We start from the raw sequence: 25,923 nt of genomic DNA, 5'->3' as shown, positions 1-25,923 counted from the left end.
CAAGAGAACACCAGGTGGCCCTCTCCTCCATCACTTACATTGGCTGTGCCCTGTCCATCTTCTGCCTGACGATCACACTGGTCACATTCGCTGTCTTGTCGTGAGTAATTTCAGCTGAACGCCTCTGAGCAGCTGCCACGCAAAAAGCCAAGCGGTGCATTTCGGGCCACTGGTTAGGACCCCTTCAGGTGCTCGGGATAAACAGAGGCTATTAATTCTACAACCTTCCTTAATTAGATTCTGCACATGTATTTGTAACAGTTGGCTGGTTATTTCTAAATTACTTTTCAATCGCTGGAGTGGGGTGGTCTTTATATAGCAAGCTATTTCCATCCTATGAGGGATTTTTGGAGTATTTTTAAGCTCTCCATGTTTTGTTCAGGAGTCTTGCAGGAGGGCTTGGTCTGGAGCTCAAAGCAAGTCCAACATGAGCAAGGACAGCAGGATCCACCCCTCTATTCCCCTACGCAGACCTTTGGGTTGCTTGGAGCATACAATCAGTGCTTCTTTCTGCTTTCCAGCTGTCTTGTCTGTAAGGGGTGTGTTTATAAAGATACACCTAGAAAGGAAGGCTCAGTCAACATTAGCTGCCTCACTGTTGTTTCATACAGCTTGTACACAGCTACACCTGATAACCCACATTTATTTTCAAGTATCTAGCTGTTAGGCTGGTTTTCTCATGTGTTGCTTTAGTAGGATGAAGGACACTATAGGCAGTGTGAAATTCACTCCATGGCTTAGGCTGAAAACCTCTGGATCTCTGCAGCCTCCTGCCTGTATCACAGCAGCCCCTGAGCCCTTGAGGGAAGGTTTCTGTTATGGGGCACTTGGGGTCATGATACCTGTCCATATTCCCGTATTGACAGCTGAGTGAGAGACCCAGTGAGCCTTGATACAAACATTTCTGGGAGAGCTTTCATGGAGGTTTCTGTCTAAATAATGAAAAATAATCTGACCAAGGGTGAGGCAACTTGCCTGAGGTTGCACAGGAGTTTGGGAGCACGGTGAGGAGTGGGATTTGTGTCTCCCTTCACACACTAAACCATGTTCATCCTACTAAGGAGTTCAATTTCTTATTGCCGTGCCTAAGGATGACTTTTGGACATCCTGCTACAGGTACGGTTTCTAGGAAAAAGGACTTGCTGAAACCCAGCAAACTGATTGTAATGTCTGTTTGTTCCAAACCCCATATTATTTTCAAGTCTCTGTGTTGGTCATACTTGGATTAAGTGCATAACGCGTGACGAAATCCACTCTAAATACGTTCAATGTCTGCCAAATCTGGCATTGTGCTGTTCACATGTTCAGGATAAGGAGAATGATCTGCTCCATTTTTGTCTGAGTGCAAAACTGGATGCTGTAGTGTTTTGGAAGGGAAAAGGAGCAAAAGGAGATGGTTTTGCTGCAGCGGGGCTGAAAACTCCTCAAGAAACCAGAGGCAAACAGAAGACTGGGAAAAAAAGCTTGGACCCAGCTGACTGTCACAGGGCTAGGCACCCCACCTACATACAGGCTTATTTAAACTGCCAATTAAAAATAATTTGATTAGGTTTTCACTGGAAAGCAGGGCCTCATTAAGCAGCTGATGTGAAGTTTTGCAATGTGGTGTAGATGACCATGAGGTAAGCGGAGAGGAACGTGGCAAGTTCTCTTCTCCTCCGCATGCTGGCTGCCTCCCAGGAGGGCAGGCCCGAGTGCCTTCTGCCTGACCGTGTTCCACTTTGTGACTCCGTGAAGCTCCTTATTAGAAAGCAGCAGCGCTGCCTGTCTCTTTGAATTACTTTTAGGACATCGATGCTTCTTGTCGTCTCCCTCTTCCCTCCCTGGCTACACCAATGCTGGAAGAGCAGGGCTGACCGCGAGGCACCATCTGCATCACCCGGCCTGTGTCACCCTGCTGCAGGGGACACGGACCGTGTGTCACCAGCGGCTGTGGAAGTCATCACCATCCTCTGTGATACACCAAAACGATGGGAGTGTGTCCTGCTGTGTGGAGGAGGCACTGCCGCTCCCATGGCCAAACAGCCCAGGTCTCCTGAAGTTATTAAAGCCAATCTTAGGGGCTGGCAGGCAGTGTGATTGAAACAGAAAAGCTGCTATCACTAGTACTGTTCTTTTCTTAAAAAGAAGAATAAATTTATGCGAATGTTCAGATAAATGGTTTTGTTTGTTTTCCACTTCCTATTTCTGGATGAGAACAGAAACACAGGGTCAGAAGACTTCCAGGAAAGCGTGTTCCTGTCAGATTTCCAGCTGGGTTTTGCAAAGCAGAGAGAAATGGATTCAAATGATCTTGTAATCAAAGTCAGTGTCTGTCAAGATAGGCACTGCCCATCCCTGTAAGGAGCTATAGTTCCTGTGCTTAAAAGCTGATAAAAGTAAATTCAAAATAGTAATCAATGTCTTTTCACATTCCCTTATTTCCAATACAGGCAAATACCAACGAAATAAAACCAGAAGCTCTGTGGCACAGTGTGGGCTATGTGCTGCAAGGTGCAATATGCCTTCTGTAAGGGGCAGATCTGGCTTTCTCAACAGCGCAGCACCCTGCAGGATCGAGCCCTGTGTTAATATTCTATCACAGAGCTAGTTAATGTGCTCATCAGTTTGTCTGCCGCCTGCAGGATATCTCAGAACCCAGCTGGGTACCACACCATCCTGGCCAAAGGAGCGCTCAGAAGGCATCACGATAACCCCACCAACGCCAAAGTCCAAAACCCAATCCAAATGCTTGCTGATAAACGATAAAACCTCTGTTCTTCTCGCAATACGGTGTTATTCACATATCTTTCCATCTCCTGCCAGGTCTGTCAGCACCATGCGCAACCAGCGCTATCACATCCATGCCAACCTGTCCTTTGCTGTCTTGGTGGCTCAGATCCTGCTGCTCACCAGCTTTCAGTTCAGCCCTGGGACGGTGAGTGCTATAAAGAGTGATTGCGAGGCACCTCCATGCAAGAGATGCCAGGTACCACATGCAAACAAGCATCTTGCATGTGAGATATCCTATTTTTAACGTGCCTTAGCCAAAAATGGCATCCCACAACAGCTGTGGCAATTTCTTCTGCTTTCTTGGAGAGCAAACCAGAAGGTCTTTGGGTCTCGCTCATAAAGTTTTACTTGTGTGGTAGAATACGCTGTTTTCCTGAGCAGCAGATTTATTGATCGTGATCTCTACTCTGGCAATTTAGATGATTTTTAGATATTATTCATGCTTATTTGACCTGAGTAATAATCAATGAGAAGGATATAGCAACTATTGCTTAATTAGCCAGAGGTGGTAGAAAGCATTACCCCTAAGTATCGCTGTGTAAGAGTTTACTCTGAGTTCCTTGGTATGGTAAAACACGTATATACTTCTCTGGGCGTCTAAAGCAACCCCTTAGGAAATGACACACACCTTCACAGTGTTCATGAGGTACTTAAGCTCTATGCATGTGTAGGATTTTTCTGCCTGATCACATAGACTGGGACTTGAAATCACACATTGAGCTTATGGATCTGCTACTGCAGGTGGGGATTCCTTGTGCAGGATACCAGGATCTAGACCTTTAAAACTGGCATCTAGAACAGCTGGGCTGGGTTAAGACAAATATGGCAAGTTAACAGTGTTACATATCAGTAAAACCAATTTGTTTCTACTGTTGTCCTTTAAAAACGCTCTTTAAAGTGATATAAGCTCTTTTGAGGGAAAGTCCTACCCGCAAAGAGCAGAAACAAAACCTGATTTTAACACAATTTTCCAGTGTGCTGTTTTTGTAATGGTCAGAACTTGCCTACTTGGGTAACCAGCCGTTGCTCCGCATTACTTTTGACAAGCAGCAAGCAGTTTCTATTAATCTTTTACATAGGCTGTTATTACCCGAGGATCTAAAAGCACTTTGTGAAACTAAGTTCGTGCTCTTCTGCTGTTTAACATTCAGGTAGGTCCTGAATGAGTAAGATAATGTGCAAGGGGGAAAATGGTAGGGAACGATTTAGGAGGAAATTGAAACGGAGACAATGGAGAGCGGCAAAAGATATAGCTTGAAACTGAAGACAGTGGAAACCAGGCATTGAAATAATCCTCTCTATGTGTAGAGCTGAAGGGACACAAGCTCCAGGGCCCTAATGTTCACTCAGCATTACAGGGTGTCTTATTCTCACAGCTTTTCCTCTTTCAGATGATCTGAGTCACTTCAGAGAATGTGCAAAAGCCTCTTTACACCTTATCGAGGCCAGCATCACCTCCAGTCTATTAAAACTATGAAATACAAGATGTGTTCCCTGTTCTCGGTTGGATGTAGGTGTTCTCCGTGGACCTGTCCCAGTGTCCACCTACATTTATCCTGTGCCTTGTTTAGCTATGCTTGCAAAATGCTAACATAGACTTAAGTTGTGGTTCAATAGATGCATATTTTTATTTCTCTTAAGCCTATTAAAAACTTACTTTAGTTAAATTGAAACAGTAGCATACAGAAAGCAAGACCTGTTTTGTCCCACAGACTTTCTTAAGCGAAACACCTCACAGAATCCATGGATATTTCGGCCCTGTCTCTATAACAGCAGCAATTGTAGGGCACGGTGTTGTAAAGACCTTACAGTTGAAAGGCAGGATGTACAACCTGTCTGCTACACTTTTATATTTATTGTTTTAACCTCTGGGGTGCTGTGATTCACTCTTGTCTTAATCTCATGTCCTTCCCCTCTGCACGGGCTGTCCTCACTGGCTTTGGCTTCAGTCTTAATAGCTTTAATTGCAACTTTAATTGGACTGCTGAACGGTAGTTTACAAGAAAAGGGAGGCAGTATTTACCCTAGAAGGTGTAAATGTCTTTGTCTTCTGCCAAAGATGGGTGTATCTGGTGCTAAAGAGGCCGTAAGTGCCCTTGCTTGGGAGGACCAGTGGTACCAGTTTGAGGAATTGCAGATAGGGAATGGCATAGGAGAAACTGCATAGAAACAGCGTAGGAGAAACAGGCCCTGAGCCAGCATCGCTCTCTTGCCTTTAGACTCCATCCTTTTTGTCCCTAGGGACATTTCGTTTTTGATTCCAGATATGTCATATAGTATTCCCCTGGTAATTTCAGATGTATTATTTAATAATTTACAATTAGTACTACAGCAATTTTTCTTTCTGTAGAGTAGAGGTTGACCTCAAAACTCCCTTTCCACAAATAGGATTTTGATCTTTCTAATACATCCAAAAATACCTTTATTTTTTCCAGAGCTGGTCCTTGACACCTACCATCAGCAGTGCTAACACTGTAGTCCTAAATGATCACAGCATATTCCAGGAAGGCAATTATTCCTGAAAACAGGATATCTTCCTTCTGGAGAAAGCAAATATCTTAGTGCACAGCATTTTCTTCCTGCACTGCCAAGTCCCTAAAGTATCTTTGCTACCTGCGTGCCAGTTTAATGACTTCCCTTAGAATTAATAGATTTGTTTCTTCAGAGAGGTTTGCTGTCTGGGTTACTTACTCTTTGCTACAGAGTCTGGTCTAGACTAGACTTTGCTATAGACTCTTTTTAACAGAATCCCAAACAGCAGTGTGCATTAAAAAATAATCAACCACCAGCATTTCTTTAGGCTACTGAAGCTTTCCAAAGACCTGAGCAGGTTTGTGGGATGAAGTGGGGCATTATTTAGACATAGGAAAGTGGAAATGGAAGCGTGTTAGGCAGCGCTGTGTTTTCCCAGCACAACTGGTAAATTTAATGTCTGCTATTTGCAGTTCTGCATCAGTGTATTGAGCGGTTTCTCGCTCAGTCCTGCATGGCATTGCTTAAAACACTTCCAAATGGAGAGATGAAACGAGCCGTTTTTTTAAATGACAGATGCATCTGCAGAAATCCGAGGCTGTTTATCAAAGCAGCACATAGATTGCAGGGAAAGACATTTCCGGAGGGTTCTGCATGGTGCAGTAAGATTGCCACTTGAAAACACTACTGCAAGTTGAATTTAGAAAATGTATGCAAATGTATTGATCTGCTTTAAGACAACAAATTATTATTATTTTCTGAGGTTCTGCTTTACTTCCTCCACAATGATAACTTCATCGGCCTTGCTGCTGGCTGGACGGGTTTTTCTATTTCCACAGACTCGCGAGTAGTCAGCTCTAAGAGTAACAGTAATGAGATTTGGCTTTTACAGGTCTAATATACTACTAAAAGTAGTGTGCATCATGTCATGCAGCAAGGGACATCTGCTTCTCTTTAATATGTGAAGTCTCAGCTTTTCAATGCCTTTTTCAAGGCAATTCTGTAATTTAAGAGTATCTTCAAAGTAATAATTAAGGCACAAATACAGATTGAGTAGCAACTTTGCTGTGGATTTTATATAAATATATACAAAATTATGTACAGACGAGCCTCCTGTTACTCCACTATGTTTTCTTTTTCTGCTATTTTCTGATTCATATTGTTTGGCTACTCAAACATTGGAAAGGATCCATTTGACAGAACTAGCTTGTAAATCAGCTTTGTGTTGCATTTATACTTTTGTGAACTAATCTTCTGGTAGAAATCAAAAGGCATTAAAATGGATTTCATAGCTTATCATAAAATTAACTGGAAGGGTTTTTACGTTTTTTTGTCAACAAACAAATCTGGTTTGGTTATATGTCACCAAACATTGCAAAATGCTAAAACACTTACAGATCTCACTTACACGAATTAAACCCAAAGTTATTGCTTTTTAATACCTGAAGTCACAGTGGATTTGCATTAAAATGTCCTTGCACCGAACCGGCTGAGTACAAGCGAGAAGGTACGAGAAAGCTTCCATTTCCATTATACTGTCAAGTCCCAACATTTTAATTTTCATTAGTGTATAAAATCTGGAACCGCCAACAAGATGAATAAAATGCTGGCACAGGGCGGTTAAATTAATGCAACAAAGGGAACTAATGATTAATGCCTGAAGACCACTGTGGCAGCAAACTGGTTCCTACTGGTAGTAATGCACGGTCTCCACCATCCTGTGACTTGTCCAGGTGAGGAAGGAAAACCTTGAAGATAAACCCGAATATTTACCTGGACTGCATGCAAGCAACCCCCCTGCAATTCTGTGGGTGTCACAGCAAGGATGTTACAACTCCAGAGCAGAATGGCCGTCATCTGTATGCAACAAGATGCAAAGCCGAGATACGGCTGGGACCCGTTCCAGGAGCGCGTTTAAAATGTGCCTGAACGGCAAGCAAAGCAAACAAGGTTATCTTGTGGTAGGATCGCTGGCACTCACATCTGTTCAATTACTGAACAATGAGCGAAACCACTGGTGAAGAGACATCCTCAAAAAGCAGTTAGTGCGGAAAGGAGAGCGTGCTGTACAGATACGTGAGGGGTGGGAAAGAGGAAAGGATTAAGCTTCCCTGTTGTCATAAGGTGGGCTGGTAGGAGACTTAGAGGAAAATGTGAAGACTTTTTGAAGAATAACTTGAGGAGCATCCAAGTCCTGAGCCCAGACTGCATTTCCTGCAGCCACAGTGAGGTGGCTGTGAACGGGACTCAAGAGGATGTTAGTTTTTACTTCTTGCTGCATTGCCTTAGCCATGGCACTCCTCTCTTTTGGGGCTGCACTTATTTCACTTCAAAACACCTTCTAGTTGAACTGGAAACAAGTAGTCCCGTTTACACCAGGTGGGCTCACTTTCTAGATGTTTCTTCCTGCTGCTTAGATTTTTGCATTAACTCCTGTTTCCAGCATCTTGATAGCACATGGGGAATAAAGGACTATCAAGGAGCATTCAAATAGTCTACAAACACACCTACGGAGAAGATTTGCAGTTCTTTGCCTTAATTACTAGCTATGTTCCTGGCAAACATGACTGATATACAGCTGGTACGTCAGACTGTGGGAAATGGAGAATTTAAACACGTGGGCGAACGAGCTGCCCACCATGGAGCAATTAGGACTGAAGAGCCAGTGATAGCTCACTATAACTCTTTGAAACGTCTGTATTAGTATTGCTGATGGAGGAGAATGGGAGGCTTTTACAGAATTCCTAGCCAGGACGGACTCTAGAATGCAGTGTGATTTAATTTGTGTGTTACCCTATTTTTGATATGAAGAACAGCAAAGCAGGGAAGCCACATGGCGAAGAGTGACTAAAGAGCAGGTTCAACAAGGGACCTGATTTTAAAATTCCCACGTTTCACTCAGTCTTAACTGATCCCAGTTCTTCATAGAAAATAAGGCATGAACTATATGATTATAATTCATAATATAAATATGTAAAAATATATATTTATAGAAATGTATATTTATAAATACATATAATATAAATATAATTATGAATTATATTTTTCTACCTTCACAAAACACAGAGCAGGATACAGAACAGTGCCTGTACCCCCACTTCTTTGACTCTCCTCTATTTACTACAGGCTCAGCAACAGGATCTTGCCCTTTCAGTTTTGACTTCTTAAATATTTTGTAGGTTTTAGTAGGAGTATTGCTCCAACCATTGTAAACAAATAAATGATCAGTTTGGATTTCCACATCACGTTTGGCAATGGTTTTAGTTTTGTTGTGGTGTTTATTAAAAGTTAAGAGGATTTAAGCTCTGAAAATGCAGTAGAAAAATGAAAACCTCTTGTGCAGTGTTTTTCAGACTGTTTTACTCCAGTGATTTAGCATTTAGTGTGCGCATGATACACAAATAAATAAAAAATAATATTGACAAGCAATGTGGCTGTATGATGAAGAAGTAATGCATCAATTTCTGTTCTTACTTTAGGTGCCGTGCAAGATCTTGGCCATTCTCCTTCATTTTTTCTTCCTGAGTGCTTTTGCATGGATGCTGGTGGAAGGATTTCATCTTTACAGCATGGTCATCAAAGTATTTGGGTCAGAAGAGAGCAAGCTCTTGTACTATTATGGAATTGGATGGGGTAAGCATTAAGTAGCTGCTTGCTTTAAGTCTCCTCACTGTAGGATGAGATTATACTCAGAAGCATACGTAAAGTTGTCATCTTACGATGTAGTTTGCCGTACTCAGAGTAGGTCTGTTGGATAAGGAAACGCATAATTTTTCTGACTGTAATAAGACTTTCAAATGTATCGTCCCTAAACCTAATTCCTGCAGTGAATTCCATGGGCTCACTAGGCCGGATCAGATCCTTAATGACCAAGTAATTAGCAGAAGTGTGGGAGGGAGGTCTCACCGCACTGGCATGATCTTTTCTTTGGTCCTAACTCACCACACTGGCTTACTCTGTACTTGCTCTGCAATCCGTCATATAAAATCAGTGGAGTAGCACGGGAGCGTCACAAGACTCCATTAGTTCATGTTTTGTGCCTCGAAATCCACAGACGAAAAAGACTGCGTGAAACCTTAATACTATAATTAAGAACAAAAAAGTAGTCCTATGACACAGGGATCTCACAGATAGCAAGCCACAGCTTTTTAAATGCAGGAACAGAAGCATGATCTGTTGTGTGCCTACTGAGGAGTCAGAACTGAACATTGTACTCCAGACTTGTCACAGCTGATGAAAGCCACCTTGCTCTCACGTCCTGGAAGTGCAGCAATGACTCTTGACAAACCTCTGCATTTACAAGAAAACCTCATGCAATGAGTCAATAGGAGAGGAGTAAAACGATAGCAGAGGAATATCTACATAATTACAGATAAGTTCAAAATATGTTAAAACATGCATTATCTTTCCCCCCCACAAATTGTTTTGGAAGCTGAATGAAAACCAATTATACCAATAACACAGACCTACTGCAGTCATAATTGGAATATTTGATACCTATTGGCATCGTACAGATCTGGGTGATAGCAGTGCTGTTCACTTACCCATATGGGGTTGGACTGGGTGAGCTTTAAAGGTCCCTTCCAACCCAACACATTCTATAATTCTATGATATAGATGTAGATGCAGATATAGATATAGATATATAGAGATACAGATATAGATATGGATGATAGATATAGATGATATAGGGAGATATAGATATAGATGATATAGATATATAGATAGAGATAGAGATAGAGGTATAGAGATATAGAGATAGATATAGATGATAGATATAGATGATATAGAGAGATACAGATATAGATTAGATATAGCTATAGCTATAGCTATAGATATAGATATAGATATAGTGTAGATATCTGTATGTTTCTCTGTGGATTTATTTAATCTAGAGCTCATGGAATACAAATCCAAGTGGATCAAAGCAAAGAAAATGTTCTCATAAGCCCTGAGAATTCCTTCTCCTTCAGAAGTATTTTGTAAAAAGCCACAACAGTTAATAACATTAAGAAGTGGCAATTAATTCACTGGGGTATTTGCTTATAGCAGATGCTCTGATTAACTTGATTTACAATAAATCACTAATTACTTCATGAAAACAAATTAATGATTTATATGTGCCACCATGCACCTCTACCCTTTTTTTCCTGGTGTTTTCAGTAAGGTTTATTTATTGTAAAATGGCAGTGATCTACAAAGTGATTTAGAAGACACAAGGATACACATGGCATCTGACTGAGGTATGACTAGTACTAAATGTTGCATTTTGCCTCATTTTATTGCCATGTGATTACAACCACTCAATTAGTAGTAATTAGCACAATGAGTACGTAGCCTGTTGGTACATAACCCAATGGGATGTTAATTATGGCTACCAAAAGTCTCTTCAGGAGTATTTTGAGTAATGCTTTGGAGGAGAATCCCTCAGGCCCAACAGGAGGCATTTGTCATCACAACAGATGTACATAGCAGAATACAGGAGGCAGCAGCAGTTTGAGAATCAGTTCTAGCAGTGCCCTTCTTGGCAAGGATGTGTGAGAAACCTGGGGCCAAGCTGTGTTTCTTAAAGGTAGCCAAGGTTCTGTTGGGGGCAGAGAGTGGGGCACACCATTCACATGACAGAAATACCTTTCTAAAGCTTTCAAAAGCCCCGTTTTTGACAAATATTTTAATTTCAGAAAGCACGTCCCAATTATTATTCCTACAATGACTTGGAAAAATGTTTTCCGAAATCCAGTAAATCTACCACGTTGCTGGGAAAGTCGTTTGTGTTTTATTTTTCCCGTACAGTTCGAAGTATTTACATTTGAATTAAATGCTGAATTTCCTTAATCATATCTGACATCGAGTCATTGCTGCAAGTGTGTCTAAGCATCCCTGAAGTAATTTAACTGGGCAACTGCATTCCAAATTGGTTATCTCTTGATAACCTTCATTCAGTCAGCAGCATCGCACCTCACTGCTATGTAACCCCAGCGCTCAGTCAGTTGGTAAGAGGTGTTGCTGAATAATGATGGTTTTAGAGAGAAAATCCACATTGTTCACTACTTAAATGCTTCAAAGGACACCCAGGTTTGTCAGTTCCCGGCTTTCTCTTTTATTAGCTGATTGGCACTGCAAGTATAGAAATGATGAATTAATGGCCAAGCATCAGCACTGCCCTCAGCAGCAGCGTGTGCTCATGTTCTGTGGGGTGGTTTGCATCGTTCCTTGATGAACTAGGTGAAAGTACAATAGGGAGAAGTTATATTTATTCCATAAAATTCCCGCATTTACATAGAAGTCTTGCAAGGCTGGGGAAAGAGGCTAAAAAGTTTTGTCCTAAAATTACTACTAAAATGAGAGTAAGTTTGCAATGAATGCAGTTGTTGAGCGTCCCTGTGCCACGCTGAGACCCTAATAGACGTACATTTTCCAGTATCCAATAGAAATGGCTGGTCTTTACGCTTTGGCCTAGCTGATTTTTACACTGGCCAAAGGTGGTTTAAAGATCATGGAATGTTTGTTGTTGGAAAAGACCTTTAAGATGATCGAGCCCAACCATCAGTGCTGAACATAAGAATGTCTCATGTCAGTCAAAACAGATCGTGTCTTCATTCCTTGCTTTTAAATGAAGTGCATTTGACTTTTGCAGACTCATAGCTCCTGGACTAATGCAAAACCCCTCCCCTGAATTTAAAAACCCAGACCCTTCATTCTTATTTAAGCAGAAACACTGGGCTGGGTACGTGCCTAAAAATTGCAAAGTCTGTGTCAATGGCAAACGGCAACTTGAGGCAATGCGAGGAGGCGGGGAGAAGGAACTCTACACTGGGTATCACTGATCTCCTCACATCTATGGAGATTTCTGGGAGGTATTACTCCTGTAAAATGAATTCAACAGTAATCAGAGAGACAGGATAGCGAATGTGCAGAGCTGATTGAAGTTCCTGTGTATTATCTGTAGTCCCAAGGGTGCTAAAATTGCCTCACAGACTGCAGTAGTCAGGAATTCAAAAGAAGAGCAATTTGAGGAAGGTGATAATATCCTACCTTTAAAACTACCTTGAGACCGATCGGGGGGAAAAAGGCTTTGTTGCCTTGGTGATCCATCATAATACACACAGATTATTGTAGCAAAACTTTTTGCATGCACCCATTGGCAGGAATCTGATGATGGGAGTTTGTGAGACCGGAGATTTTGCTGTGGCACTTTGGCCTTAACATGTTTTCCTCTTTCAGACAATTTCCTTCCCTTTAGAGACTGCCTTAGAATGAAGATTTGGTTCTCAGCTGTCAAAAGACCGAAATTCCTTTATTTGCCGTCACTTGAGGTAGTCAGAGACTTCTGCATAAATACGATGTAATGCAGCAGAAGAAAGAGAAAATAATAGAAAATTAACTTCCACAAAACAAACAGGAGAATATACTTTTTCCCATCAAGCAAAGTAGAGCTTTTCAGTTTTGGGAGGAAATACACCTTCATTTGTGTCTCATGCTTCGTCTTTCTCAATAAACAACGTATTTAGCCTTTTAGAAGTAATGTCCCAAAATTGCTTCAAATTGTCTGCCACAGAGTTTCTATAGTGTGTCTGGTGTTTTACTATGCAGAGAAGAAGCTTTCAAAATGCAACATACAGATTTACAGGCATTTTCCACTGTATTTATCATGAGTGCCTCAGAAACATCAAGCAAATGGCTTAGAAGTGAAGTTTAGTGCTGAAAAAGAGGGCCTGGCTGCCGTGCATTTTAGGCTTCACCCTAGTGGCTGTATTTGGGCTGGATTCAGGGAAAATTTTGCCTGAGTAAGGATTGTGTTATCTGCCTTCCTGTGCCAGGTATTGGGAGTTTGTGCCCACTCTGCAGGCTGGATTTCGATGCTGATTTTGGGGGAGGTAGCTTTAAATTAGCCGGCGTGGGGACCCGGAGAGCTGGAGCCGCAGCAGCACACGGCTCCGTGCGGCTGATTTACCCTGTTTGAATGTGATGCTGTGTTGCTCCAGGGCTGCAGAGGCACAGACGGCACCGGGGCCATCGATCAGCGGCCAGCAAGGTGCGCTCCAACAGTTTGATGTGGTTCTGTGCGCTGGAAAGCACGCTCTATTGCATCATAAATCTGGCAATTTGGAGGAGGGCTGGTGAGCATATTTGTAGCATCTGCTAACTGAGAAAACATTCAGATACAGTAAAAACCCATGGCCATAATTCTTTCATGGACGATAACCAGTGCCAGCACAACATAACATCGCCTATTATGGGTGTAGACTAAACTCCACAGCTTTTATACAGTTATTGCTGACAAAAGAGAAAGCAAACACACTTATTTTGTGTATGATATATAATCCATACGAGTTCTTCAGTCCAGATCAAATCTTATGATCCCCTTAGGCTAAATATATATTCCCAACCTTTATGGAATTTACTGAATAGTTGTTTCTTAAAGGAAAAATGCTCCAGTTTCACTGCAACAAAAGCTTGATTCTGCCTCCGTTGTCATTATCCATTTAATACCTTGTTAACGCAAAGAAAAGGCAAACGCTGCGCTATGGGCTGCAGACCATTTTGTTCTCACCGACTTAACAGCTCTTTTTTATGCAGATGACTGCTCTATGTTTCATCTGCCTAAGTTTTATTATCTTCCTAAGGAACTCTGTATTTAATTTTCTTCTTCGCTGCCATTTAAAATTGACAGAGAGCCATGCTAAATCCTTTGAATATCCAGCATTTGACTTGGAAATAATAAAAAAGAAGTATAAAGGAGAGTAAGTTGGGCACCGGTGTTTTTGCTTCAGTGACAAATTCCTGATGGGGAAGGCAGCTGGCACCAGGAGACAAACGGTGCCAGTGCACAGGGTCTGCTCAGCAACGAAGGATGTGCTTGGGGCTGTGAGTCTTCAGTCCAGGTCACTCACATACCCATGGCAGACCGAATTTCAGCAGATAGACTTATGTCTGTGTTTAATTGCTCTGTTGAAGATCGTTGTTCTTGACGTTCAAATGTGTGTAGGGTTTTCCTTTCCAACACAGAGAAATGAGACAGTAAACAAGAATCTTGCCTTTGCTTAGGTTCTTACACAAATGTTACTTCTAAGGGGTTACTCCTGATGTAGACAAGCATGGGAGAGCAGCATCAAGTTCATGGGATATTAAACTCCATCCTCCAGAATGGATTTCAAAGTCTAAGACGTAAACAACACCTGTATATGCTGCTGCTTAACTGCTGAGTATCTTATTTATAAATGCAGGGTGCCTCCAGCCAGAGTCATTAAAAAATGAAAACGCTTCTTCCAAAAATTAGGGTTCTGCCAGTACAGGAAATCTTTGCAGAGGATGATATTGGTAAGATTAAGCAGAAGTTGCTTGTCAGAGAATTTTGTAAAAGCCTCATGCAGAAAAGCTGAGGAATCCAGAAGAAAATTGAAACTTTAAGCTGTCACGTCTAATACTCTGTCTGGGACCTGGTTATTAAATTCCATAAGATGATAAAAGCCCAAACCTTCCCATTTTATTAAATCATATGGGAATTAGCACAGAATCACTTAATATTTAAAGGGATGAGGTTTTACTGCATTCAGAACTGTTGGCAACAAACCTGTGCTTCCTCTCCATCTCCTGCCCTGGAAAGCGGTGCTAAAGCGGCACCACAGGCCATGGCAGTGCTGGGGGCAGAGATGCACCCCCCGACAGCAGCAGCATCCTTGTCCACCTCTGTAATCCCAAAAGCACTCCTGCAGCTCCCGGGATGCAGCACACAGGAGCTGTCAAAGCCCACCTGGAAGCACAGCCTGCTTTAAACAGGGACTCTTGTAGAGCCATTACAGATTGATGTTAAAATGAGTCTTGGCTGGGCGTCTGAGCGGGATCTGAATTTGCTGCTGTCTCTCGCTGCCGTGCACAGTGCTGTAGATAACTGAATGTCACCATTTCCTGCTTGTCATGCACCCCTGTCAGAAACCCAGCTTTGTTTTCTAGATGGTTCTGAATTCTTGAACAAGGTGTACCTAGCTGGGGGAAAGTGGTTAAAATAAGCCTGATTTTGCTCTACAGGATATCACGCTTGAATAATGAGAGACAGAAATTGCATAAGCTAGAACCAGGCTGAGAAAGGACTGTGATTGTTAATGAAATTAGCACTAATTCCATTTAGCTGTTATTGAAAAGTCATTTTATTTGTCTGACATTAATTGATTAAAACATGTTGTATTACACAGCTGCAGGAGGATGCTGAATTAGGCTCAGTTCTATAATTGCTCTGAGCTGCTCTGTTGTCCACGCAAAATGCAGCTGAACCTGCAGGGCTTACTGGAAGAGATCCTTTTCTTACTGATGTTGCCACTGATTTTGCCTTTCTACAGGCTGCCCGCTGGTGGTTTGTGTAATTTCCACAACATCCTCCCTAGAGAGCTATGGAGAAACTGGCAAGTGAGTATGAAAATGTCTTCATTCCAGGTACAAGAAGGATGAAAGACCTGATGGGGAGCAAAACCCATCGATCTGTTACCAGGGCTGTGGTTCTGCAAGATCCTGCTATGGAGTAGGGGGAACAGCCTGCAAAGACACCATCTTTTACAGGCACATTCTTAGTCCTAGCAGCCTCTGGTTTGCTTCTCGCTGCTGAGGTGATGCACAAAAAGCCCCTGAGATGTTTTGCCCGTTCCTCCCTTCACAAGGCCCCCTGCAGTGAGCTCCCCGCTCACCCCATGCACAAAGCGTGGGCTGAAACGTTCCTGACAAGATGAGAGTGATCTCTGATTAAAGACATTTAATCTTTTGAAGAAAACTGCAGTTAAGGAGATCTAGTATATGGATGTCGTTACTAACTTTGAAAACTAAGTTCCTGTCTAATTTGGAAGAAGAAAAAGCAAATTTATCGAAGAAAACACTGTACAGTTCAATCCTACCATAATGAGAGCAAAAGACCAGGAGCAAGGGTTGTTTCTGCGTGGTGAAGCAGCTGCTATCATCGCTGCTGCAGGGAGGACGTGTGAGGCTGATGGCGTTTCCCTGCCTTCCCTCAGCCCCAGCCAGGCAAGGCAGGGATGGCTTCAATTTGTCTCTTGCTGCAATGACAGTGCTCACAGCACCGAAATGACTGCCTGTGACACAGGACACGAGAGCAAAGAATAGCAAATAAAACCTTTCCTTTCTTCCAATCTTTCCGCCCCTAACGCTATTTGAAGGCGTGCTGGGGCAGATGGCTGTCACTGACTGCGAGATACACATCAAAATGAGATCCTGCCTCGGATTCCCCGAGTGTGAGGGGAAAAGGAGCTTCTTACTGATGCTCCATCACGTCTCTTGTTCTTAAAATTTATCTCTTTCAGTCTCCTTTTTTAATTAAGAACATTACTAATTAAATTACTGCGTTTCATCCCAAACAATTCTGATTTTTCTCTGCAGCTGCTGGCTCTCGCTGGAGAATGGAGCAATCTGGGCTTTTGTGGCACCGGCGCTGTTTGTAATCCTGGTAGGTGAAACCATGGCTGCTGTTTGTAATCTTGGTAGGTGAAACCATGGCTGTATTCTCGTTGCACATCTGTAGGGCACCCAGCAGAACCAGCTGAAGGTCTCACATCAGTGCTTGGGCCAGTGAAACAACAGAGATGGGTGCTGCAGAATTACCTTGTTCCTCTTCTGGTTTTTGTGTCGCACAGTTGTGTGTTAGTTTATGCACATTAATTCTCACACTATTCATTTCACCATCCCATGACACAGATACAAGCTAACATACTGGGACAGCCCTCTTCCGAAACAGCCCTGCTGGGGCCATGAATAACTGTGTGGAACCAAGTAAATTTTGGGAGACTGGATTTTCAGAAAGATCACCCAAAAGATCAAATGGTGTGGTTTGTGTTTCATATTCACCAGTAAAAGCTGAAAGGCTGATTCTACCCTGCTGGTATTTGAAGCTTTTGCTTTTGGAGGTGCCCTCAGATGATGGGTTAAAACAGCAGCATGAGCCCTTTGGGTGAGCTCTGGCGAAGAGAAAAGGCTTCCTCCATACCTGTATTCTTACCATGATAGGGAATTTGTGCTGTTCCCCTGGTTTTGGGTTGATGTCAGGTGCAGAGGTTTGGCTGGATCAAGGCAGGGCTGTGAAGTTGAGTTTGATGGGGTCCAGGCGGCTGCCATGAACACCTCCACCATCCACAATGCACATCGCCTTTCCGAGGAGGATGCAGGTCCATGGCTCCGACACCGATACACAAATGCTCTGCAGCAGTTTAATTATTGCCCACGCATTAAATTACAGTGAGTTGTAGCTTAATCACTATGATTACTGAAGGAGGCAGGGGTGTTTGCAGGGATTAAGTGGGAGATTATTCCTCTTCAGCCCTGTTTCCAATACTTTAATTGATCAGGTTATCTATGATTTTTTGCTGCGGGTCATAATTTCAGAGTGGCGTAGAAATGGACTCACTGATTAGTGAAATCAGGTTGTGTTTAAAGCTTTGGCGGGATTTTAAAGGCATGAGCCCAAATCTAGACCAGAGTCTGGCTGCTGTGACGTTTAAGGGGGGGTCAGGTAAAATAAGATCCCAACTATTTGCATGGAGGGGCATCAAAAGGAGCCACTGTCTGTACCTTGTACTTCCCTAGGAGAGCTAGGATTCCCATGGAAAGCACCAAGAGACTTGCCCAGATTTTATCCCTCAGAACAACCCCACAAATCTTGCTCACAAGCCAAAGGAAGGAAGGAGAGCTGTATGTATAGATCTCATATTTACCATTGCATATCTCTATGAGTATTTGGCAAGCAGAAGGTGGCTCTGAACCTCTCCATCGTGGGCAATTTTACACTGCAGCTGAGTGGACACCCCAACATTTGCCTGGGAGACAGCAAAATCAGCCTAGCCCAGTCCAGCATCTTCCACCCAAGATACAGCCTCTGGAAAAGTAGGCTACAGACACATATATTAAACAATGAACACGTTGTTATATTGATGTGGCAGAAATTGCCTCGTGTTAGCATTTTAGTCAAATTATTAATGGCAGCACTGGAAAGTCTCTGTGCTGTAAGGGCAGAATTCCTTTTACCCAAGTGGAGGCATATTCATGTAACTAAGAAATGCTGATCACAGGATTAGAGCTGGCTAAACAGCTCCAGACTGGGGTCCAGCAAACTCAGTTCCTTGCTGGCCTGTACCTTGGACCTTGTGTGTGAGTTTACACTCAAAGATTTGTAGCTATTGAAGATTGGAGACCAATATTAAAATATTTCCTTCTCACATTAGCACTCAATTTCTGGCCGTTCTTCAGCAGCAAAGGTGAAAATGAGATGCAACCAGTAAAATGAGATCTTTCCCAGCTGCTGGCCAAAGGGACAATAATAACAATAATAACAGTAATAACAATAACAACAATAATAGTAATGATAATAGTAATGATAATAGTGATGATGATGATGATGATGATGATGATGATGATGATGATAATTAATAATAATAATAATAATAATAATAAAGATGCCAGATAGTGAAGCCCTTACTCACCTGAGTGAGCACAGCCTTCAACAATTTGCATGCGTAGCTGCTTGCCAGTGGCAGTGAGGGTTTAACTGGCTCTCGCCTATGATATATGATGGTCGTGCAGCTCAAGTTATATTCTTGTAGGGATACAAATATTTTGAGAGAGAGAAAGAGCGAGCTCACAAGGTTGATCCACGTAGAGCAATTTGTTAAATAGTCTCAGCCCAGCTCTGCCCAAAATAGCAGCAAGCTAGTGACAAATTATTCTCTCTGGGCATCGAATATGCTAGCTGAAAAATGTGTTGGTGTCTATAGGGAAATAACAAGGCTAAACACTGTTTGGTGTGTGCCTGCGCTCTTTACATAACAAATTACCCGCTGGTTGCATGAACCAGTGTTTAGCTCTGAAAATACTTCTCAGAAAGGAGCTTTTGACTACTTCCATCCTGGGTTTCTCTCTGCCAAGACAAGGATTATGCTGTGAAGGAAACAGGGGGGCTGCTCTTTTCAACGTCCACTCCCTAGGGCCAAGGCAGGCACCGTCTGCTTCAGTCCTGCCGTAGCCCCACAGCAACATAGACATCGTGGAGCCTTGAACCAGAGCGATGTGATGGGACATGGCTGGGAAAAACACTCACACATGCTTTTCCAGGGAGTAGTTCACAGGACTTCCCAGCCCTATATGGATTTTCATACCTAAAGTGCTCTTTCCTTGGGGCGTGAGTCAAGGGATGTGTGAAGAAAAGAGTCTCTTCTACGTGTAGGTGTTTTGGCTTCTATCTGCATCTTAAGGGTCAAAGATCACACTTCCCCGCCCTCCAAACTACAACACCCAAGCCTCTATAGCATCCTCTTAAGAGAGCATTGCAAAAAAGTTGTTGCAATTAACTTGAAAACCAAACGAATCTCAGCCACAGTTGGCCTGGGACACCTTCAGTTAAAAAAAGAAACCCACAGAACTTGCCAAAGCACCTGGATTTTTGGATCAAGACATTAAAACTCCTGGCAGCAGGCTCTGTTTGCTATCAGCCATCTGCTGCCTTGGTGTGTTTCTATAGATATGGCAGAATTAAGGAAATTCTGTGGCAAGCATCTGTGCCCAGGGAGCAGTGGCTGTGCTGCAGACAGGGAACCAGCCATTGCAGGGGAGATGCTGGGCTGTGGTGACAAGTCCTTTCTGCTGGTTTCCTTGTGCGTAGTTATTTTCCTGGTGGGTTTTTTTCACTAGTCTTGTAGATAAACAGCATTGTTGTGGAGCTAAATTATTTTAATTAGTATATTGCTAATAATTCTGTGCTGTGGGGGCATCAGCTTTGTCTTCAGGTGGGACTCCCTGCAACCTGGGTCCCAGGCTGAGATGGCCATCAGTGTCTTCAGTTGACACTTGCTTCCCAATGCTCAATATTTAAATAAACATTCTCTTCCCTATACCTGCTGATCATATGTGACTTAATAAATTCTGCTGCCTCATGTTATTTATTCATACCTTTATGTGCCTGTGCAGAATTGGGATAATTTCTGTGTTGAACAGTGTCGTACTCTGCAGGTAGCTGAAAAGTACAATTCATGTCACTTATTAGGCATCATTCATCGTGGAAAAGGTGACAGAATTGGACTCATAGTGTTTAAAGGCCCTGAGACTGCAGAATTCCTGAGTGTCACTGAAATCAAGAAGATGCTTTAGTGCTGAGGTGGATTTGGAGCACAAATGAACAGACCACAGCTGCTAAACATCTCATTTTTGCTTATCAGCATTTACTTATGAGCACTTCTGCTGTTTTAAAATTAAATTCCTTCATTATTTTGAAACTAAATTTGTTCATATTTAACCAGCAAGAAAGCGTGCAAGGTTTTTTCCATTCCAGCCTCCAAGGTTTGCTGTGATGTTCAGCTCTGACTGGTGTGGGACTCATGCATTAACATGAAGCCATGTCCACAGAAGTCTAAAATAACTCCATTTTAGCCCATTCCATCTGCAGTTGCTCCGGGAGAGCTCAGAGTGGAATCAGGCTTTCCAAAATCAGTCTCCCGAATTTTAACATCGATCTAATTTAATTGATGCGCTGGGTTTGGAAATGAGTGATACCCAGTAATGATTTTTGAGGTGACCTACAATGGGCTGCAACAACTAATGCTAATGTCATGGTAAGGACCAAATTAACTCGCAGCATGAGGGGCTGAAAGAGTCAATTACAACTCCCTGTACCATTGCCCGAAACCGAAGTGGAGCCTAAAATAGCTTGTGGATTTAGAGGAAAGCTGGTCAATGGATATAATTAAGGCAATATGTTTTATCCGTGGTTTTTTTTTTAGTTCCCTTGTGCTGCCAAGCCTTTTCTTGGCTAGGCTGCAACACACCACATCAGAGGGGTTTGCACATGGGATTTCTGCACTGCGCTGCTGAAAAAGAGACAAAAATCTCATGAGACCTGGAGGAAATCTAGGTGAAAACCTGCAAAAAAAACCTAAGGGAGGGAAAGAACGGGTCTCAGTGTGTCCGGTCTGACAAATCTATTATGAGAAAAGATATAGAAAGAGGTCCTTTCTACTCACCTAACTCTGTTCCAGGTCAATTTGTAGTCAGATGAAGCTGTCACTGGAGTGAGCCAGAGCTCCCTGGTGTCACTGGGACCTTTCCATGGGCCCCAGTTTGGATCAAGTCCGCAGTAATGGGAGCTGGCAGCTCCTGCTGGTTTTGCAGAGACTGGCCTGGGGTTGGAGAGGCTGCTCTGAAAGGAGCCCAGTGAGTTAGCAAAGCAGCATTAGTGTTACTGGCAATGTGTTTTTAAAGTAGAGTGTGGCCCGTACCTGCAAGGAAAAATGTTCTAAGTTCCTGTGTAATTTTAAGGCAAAATGACTGCAATGTCAGGTAATCTGGGCTATCAGAAAGGTAAAAAATAGGAACTATATTCAGTTCCCTTATTGCAATGTTTATTATCCTGGTCTGAACATTCTGATATAGGTTAAAGCATAATAAGCATTTCACCAGCTATGCATTCTCCTATTCGAATGATTTGCAAAGTATTTACATCAGATGCCAAAAAAGATCACTGGAGGAACAAGTCAGTGGCTGTAGTTTGGTTTCCCATTAGAAGGGCTGTGGCAATACTTCTATGTTTTACTTACTGAAATAATAGCAAAGGAATTCACCCTCTCATCCTCAGAATTAGAGTGAGTCAAAATAAAGTATGATTATTGAGTTGTAACTGAGCAACATGGCTATTTTGAAGTCTTCTTACCATTTGTTCTGTAGTTCAGAAGATTCTTGTTCTACCCTTCTTACCTTGATGATCAATATCATCTTTGTAGCTGATGTGTAACTGTGGACAGGAAGAGGGAATACATCTTTCACCTTCATATTCTCTCCTCTTTTTTTCCTTTAAACCCAAGGTCTTTGCACAGCAAGATCATCTTTGCCACATCTCCTTTAAGGGATAAAGATTTCCTTCATTCTTCACCTGTGACTCCAGAGCAAACTCTTTTGTTAGACACTTTCAGTGTTAGTCTTTTCAAGATTTCCTGCTTTTCTGGTGGGAGTTCTTTTCATTTTCTTGGTGTTTCTGCTGGGCCTGACATCAAAAGGAGCAGGGCTTTTGAACAGCAGTGTTCAGGCTCAACGTGTTTTCCTCACTGCTGTTTTAAAACAATCTTGTGCTTACATTGCAAGCAGACTTGGGTGAGAAACAGGAATTGTACGCTGTGAGGCCTATTGAGAAAGGTGCTTTCTGAAGTCTCTTCACGCACTAGCAGGAAACCAAAGAGCGTGCAGACACATGGCCCTGGTCACTGAAGTTCTTGTCTAATGAGTAGATTATAAGGGTATTTATTTGTACAGTGGGGATCCTGAGCACTTACTCAGCTGTGAAGCCATGTATCGATGCATCCTTACCCTGAACAGACAAGGATAGAGAGCACAAGCAAGAACTGCCCACTGTGGGCAGGGGCAAATCCATTGATGAGGTTGAGCTGTACCCATCCAAAACTGGAAACCTCTCTTGCCAAATAAACACAACACACAGAGTTCCTATTTTCTGTTGTATTTGTACGGCCCTTTCCTAGGGCAGTTTGCACTGACGCTGTTTGTATTTACTTTCCTGACCAAGTCTTGTTCCTTCTCCTTCTTCCACAGGTCAATATTGGCATTCTCATTGCGGTCACAAGAGTTATCTCAAGAATCAGTGCAGACAACTATAAGGTCCACGGAGACGCCAATGCCTTCAAGTGAGTTTTTCTCATTCGCATGGGATTATAAGAAGTTAATAATCTCACACTAGCAGTGTTATATCATAGAGACACGTAACACGGGCTTCCCCCAGAACACTGATGTTATTCCTCTTCAGTAAAATCAAATAAAGTTAAAGGTAGCGTATCGTGCTGATAGTTAACCTATGTTTTATGAAAACTGAATGTCGTATAGGATGAAATCTGTGGTTCCGCATGACCTGAAGTGTTTATTACAGTCTCCTGCATTTGCTGATCCATGATTTTCCCTTTTATTACTGGACACTTTCCTCTTCCTGCTCTCTTTGAAGATGAATCTCCAGGAGCATCGCTAATCTGTACTGAGACATTACAACTATTCTGCTCCTTCAAGGGATAAGCCTTGTTTCCAGCCCAGTTCAGCACAATATTTAGGCATATGCTTATCTTTAAGACTCTCTTGATACCGCAAAGCACGCAGATTTATGCTGGATTTAAATGTGTGCTTAAATTCAAGTGCGTCTTTATATCAAGGTGCCTTGAGCCTCTGGGGATGGTGGCCTCTTTGAGAGCAAATTGTCTTTAAAATACTGCATTAGCAAGGCTAGAGAGGAAATGTAGGGTAGACACATCACTACATCTGAATATACAAGAACAAACCCTGATGTCTAAAATCTATAGGATTACATATGGTCAGCTAAGAAGACAATTTAATACTCTGAGTTTAAAGTAAGACGCTGAATATTCCATTTTGTGTCTCCTAAAGGTGCTTTAATCCAAATACAAAAAGGACACTGTATATAACTCAAGGAATATGTGTTTAATGCCTCTGAGTCACAGGCTGCTGCATGATAAGGATTTGGTGCCAGTGCTCTCAAATGGTATCATAAAGAATCATTTTTATGCTTGGATTACTGATGTAATTTTTAAAACGCCATTAAGTTTTAAATATTGGTGACAGTCACCTAATTGAAGTTAGTTTAGTTATTGTATAGTTACCCAGCAGGAGAAGAAAAACTGTAAATAGGTCTACACAAAAATCTATAAGATAATTACGTTGTAGTGAAATGAAAAGACCGGGAATTAAAAGGACTGTTTCAGGTTTGGCTGAGTCCCCGTGACCTTCAGAAATACAAAGGAAATATAGGAGCTCAGGAAGCACATAACTGCATATTGTCAGTGCCAGTTTCTATAACTGTTAGAATTACGAAGACAAAGAAACAGCCCCCATAAATAGAAGAGGAGCCGCACACATTGCTCTGTGTAGTTGGATATTGCCTTACTTGTATTACAAAGAATTGATTCAACACACACTGTACCCTGAACACCAATACACATTAATTTTATTAAAGAAAAGTATGTGTGTGCATATGAGTAAAACAATTTATGAATGGCTGGTCCAGGAAGAAGATGAAATCCATCTAATCACGAGTTTATGTTCTTAGTTCAAGCATCATTGGCTGTAGATTTGGAATGGTGGAGCTGTGTGCTGAAAATGTGCGTTCACCAGATGTCCTGGCTAAGAGATGCTCCTTGTGCTAAGTAATTTTTTAAAATAAAGTTTTAGGATTTTACCTAATCAAGGTGATGGTGGTGGAGAAAAATGACAATCAGTCAGAAGATATATCTGCAAGCATTCAATCATTAAATTGTTGGTTAAGCAGAAATATGCTCCAATAGAACAGCTTTCCTCATAGACCTACATTAATTCAATCAAATATGATGGAAGGTAAACAGGACACACAGAATTGCTCTTTTCTGTAGGAGCCATTACAGAAATGGGTCCTCAGAAGGAATTTAAAATGAAAAGTGTCTAAATAGCCGTCCAAATCAGATCTTTGAGGGCATTTATACCCTGATTCAGCATAGCAGTGAGGCATGGTGAATTAGAGTTTCATGTACAGGGGATGCAACTGGGCTGTTGGAAATAAGAGAAATATAAGGCCCTTGTAACTCTGGATTTCCTTTTCTTGCCACCAGTATTCCTCATACAGGTAAGACATATGTAAGTCTAGCATGAAATCATTCTGTCTGTGGTACTGTTTTCCAAAAAAAGAAGAGAACAAAGCAAAGGAGGGTTGTGTTCTGACAGCCATATTTTTATAGTGAAAACCCTGCCTCCAAGCACTAAGGGATCCCAGATGTTCATTAGAGGTTGTTAACATAGGAGAGTGGATAAGCCCAGCAAAACGAATCAGTGACAGAGTACAGAGAAATCCTAAAAGCACAATAAGCTCTGTAGTTTCTGTCAGGTCGCTGTCAGCAAGGATTACGAGGTAGTTTTTGAATCAACAAGTTCAATTGGCTCAGGGAGGAATCACTGAAGACTGCAAAATGCTGTGTGTAGTATAAGCCCCAAATAAAAGGGGCTGTCAGGCATCCATCTGAACAGTTCATTTGATACTGGCTGTGGGGGAAACTGCAGTATGTTAGAAAGAATTTATCCAGCGCTCCTTAGAAACACGGCTGAATTAAAATGGGAGGTGATTTTGGTGAGACAAGCAAGCACTTTGTCACCAGGTTGTGGTTGTCTGCTGCAGTGAAGTGGTACATAAGGCAGAAGTGGGTTTTTTAGGGCTGTGTTCCTGGTTTCAGAAAGCCAAAGAGAGAAAAGGGGAAGTCTGCACAATGCAATAAACTTCAGAGGGGAAAAAGAGGCCTTTCAGAGCTGTCTTTTCAAGCTGGGATGAAACTTTAGCGGAAAGCACGATGAGAAACAGTAAGTTGCTGTCTGCAGCAATTTGGGTGATAGCTCTTAGACATCAGGGTTTCAGAATGTACAAGTCATGAGGAACTGAAAGGCACAGCAAAAGTGGCTGGAGAAGAACAGCAGTGCCTGTGGCAGGAGGTGAGGAGGTGGCAGTGCCAGGTTGCCTTTCCTTGCTAACTCGGGCCAGTGTTTATTATATCTGCCCTTAAGCACCTCACTAAGAGCCCTCACCCTCGCACTGCTGCCGATTTCAAGCACGAACAGCAGTTGCAGTCTGAAAATGCTACAGGTTTTATAGAACAGGGTCACCTCTTGCCA

At 42.3% G+C, this 25,923-nt stretch overlaps 1 protein-coding gene across 1 annotated transcript; it reads left to right on the top strand.

Moving 5' to 3' along the window:
• LOC104539662 (probable G-protein coupled receptor 133) lies at window positions 1-24,808 on the top strand. Its single transcript, XM_010183247.1, has 7 exons — window positions 1-100; window positions 2,806-2,917; window positions 8,724-8,877; window positions 15,582-15,648; window positions 16,627-16,693; window positions 22,825-22,920; window positions 24,663-24,808. Exons 2-6 carry the CDS (start codon window positions 2,819-2,821, stop codon window positions 22,918-22,920), a joined length of 483 nt encoding a protein of 160 aa, XP_010181549.1. The 5' UTR covers window positions 1-100; window positions 2,806-2,818; the 3' UTR covers window positions 24,663-24,808.
• Window positions 24,809-25,923: the final 1,115 nt, after the last annotated feature.

Source organism: Mesitornis unicolor, unplaced genomic scaffold, assembly GCF_000695765.1.
Source record: "Mesitornis unicolor isolate BGI_N332 unplaced genomic scaffold, ASM69576v1 scaffold16364, whole genome shotgun sequence".
NCBI lineage: Eukaryota > Metazoa > Chordata > Aves > Mesitornithiformes > Mesitornithidae > Mesitornis > Mesitornis unicolor.
The sequence above is the reverse complement of the archived record's forward strand: the minus strand, read 5'-3'. Positions and strand labels throughout refer to the sequence as shown.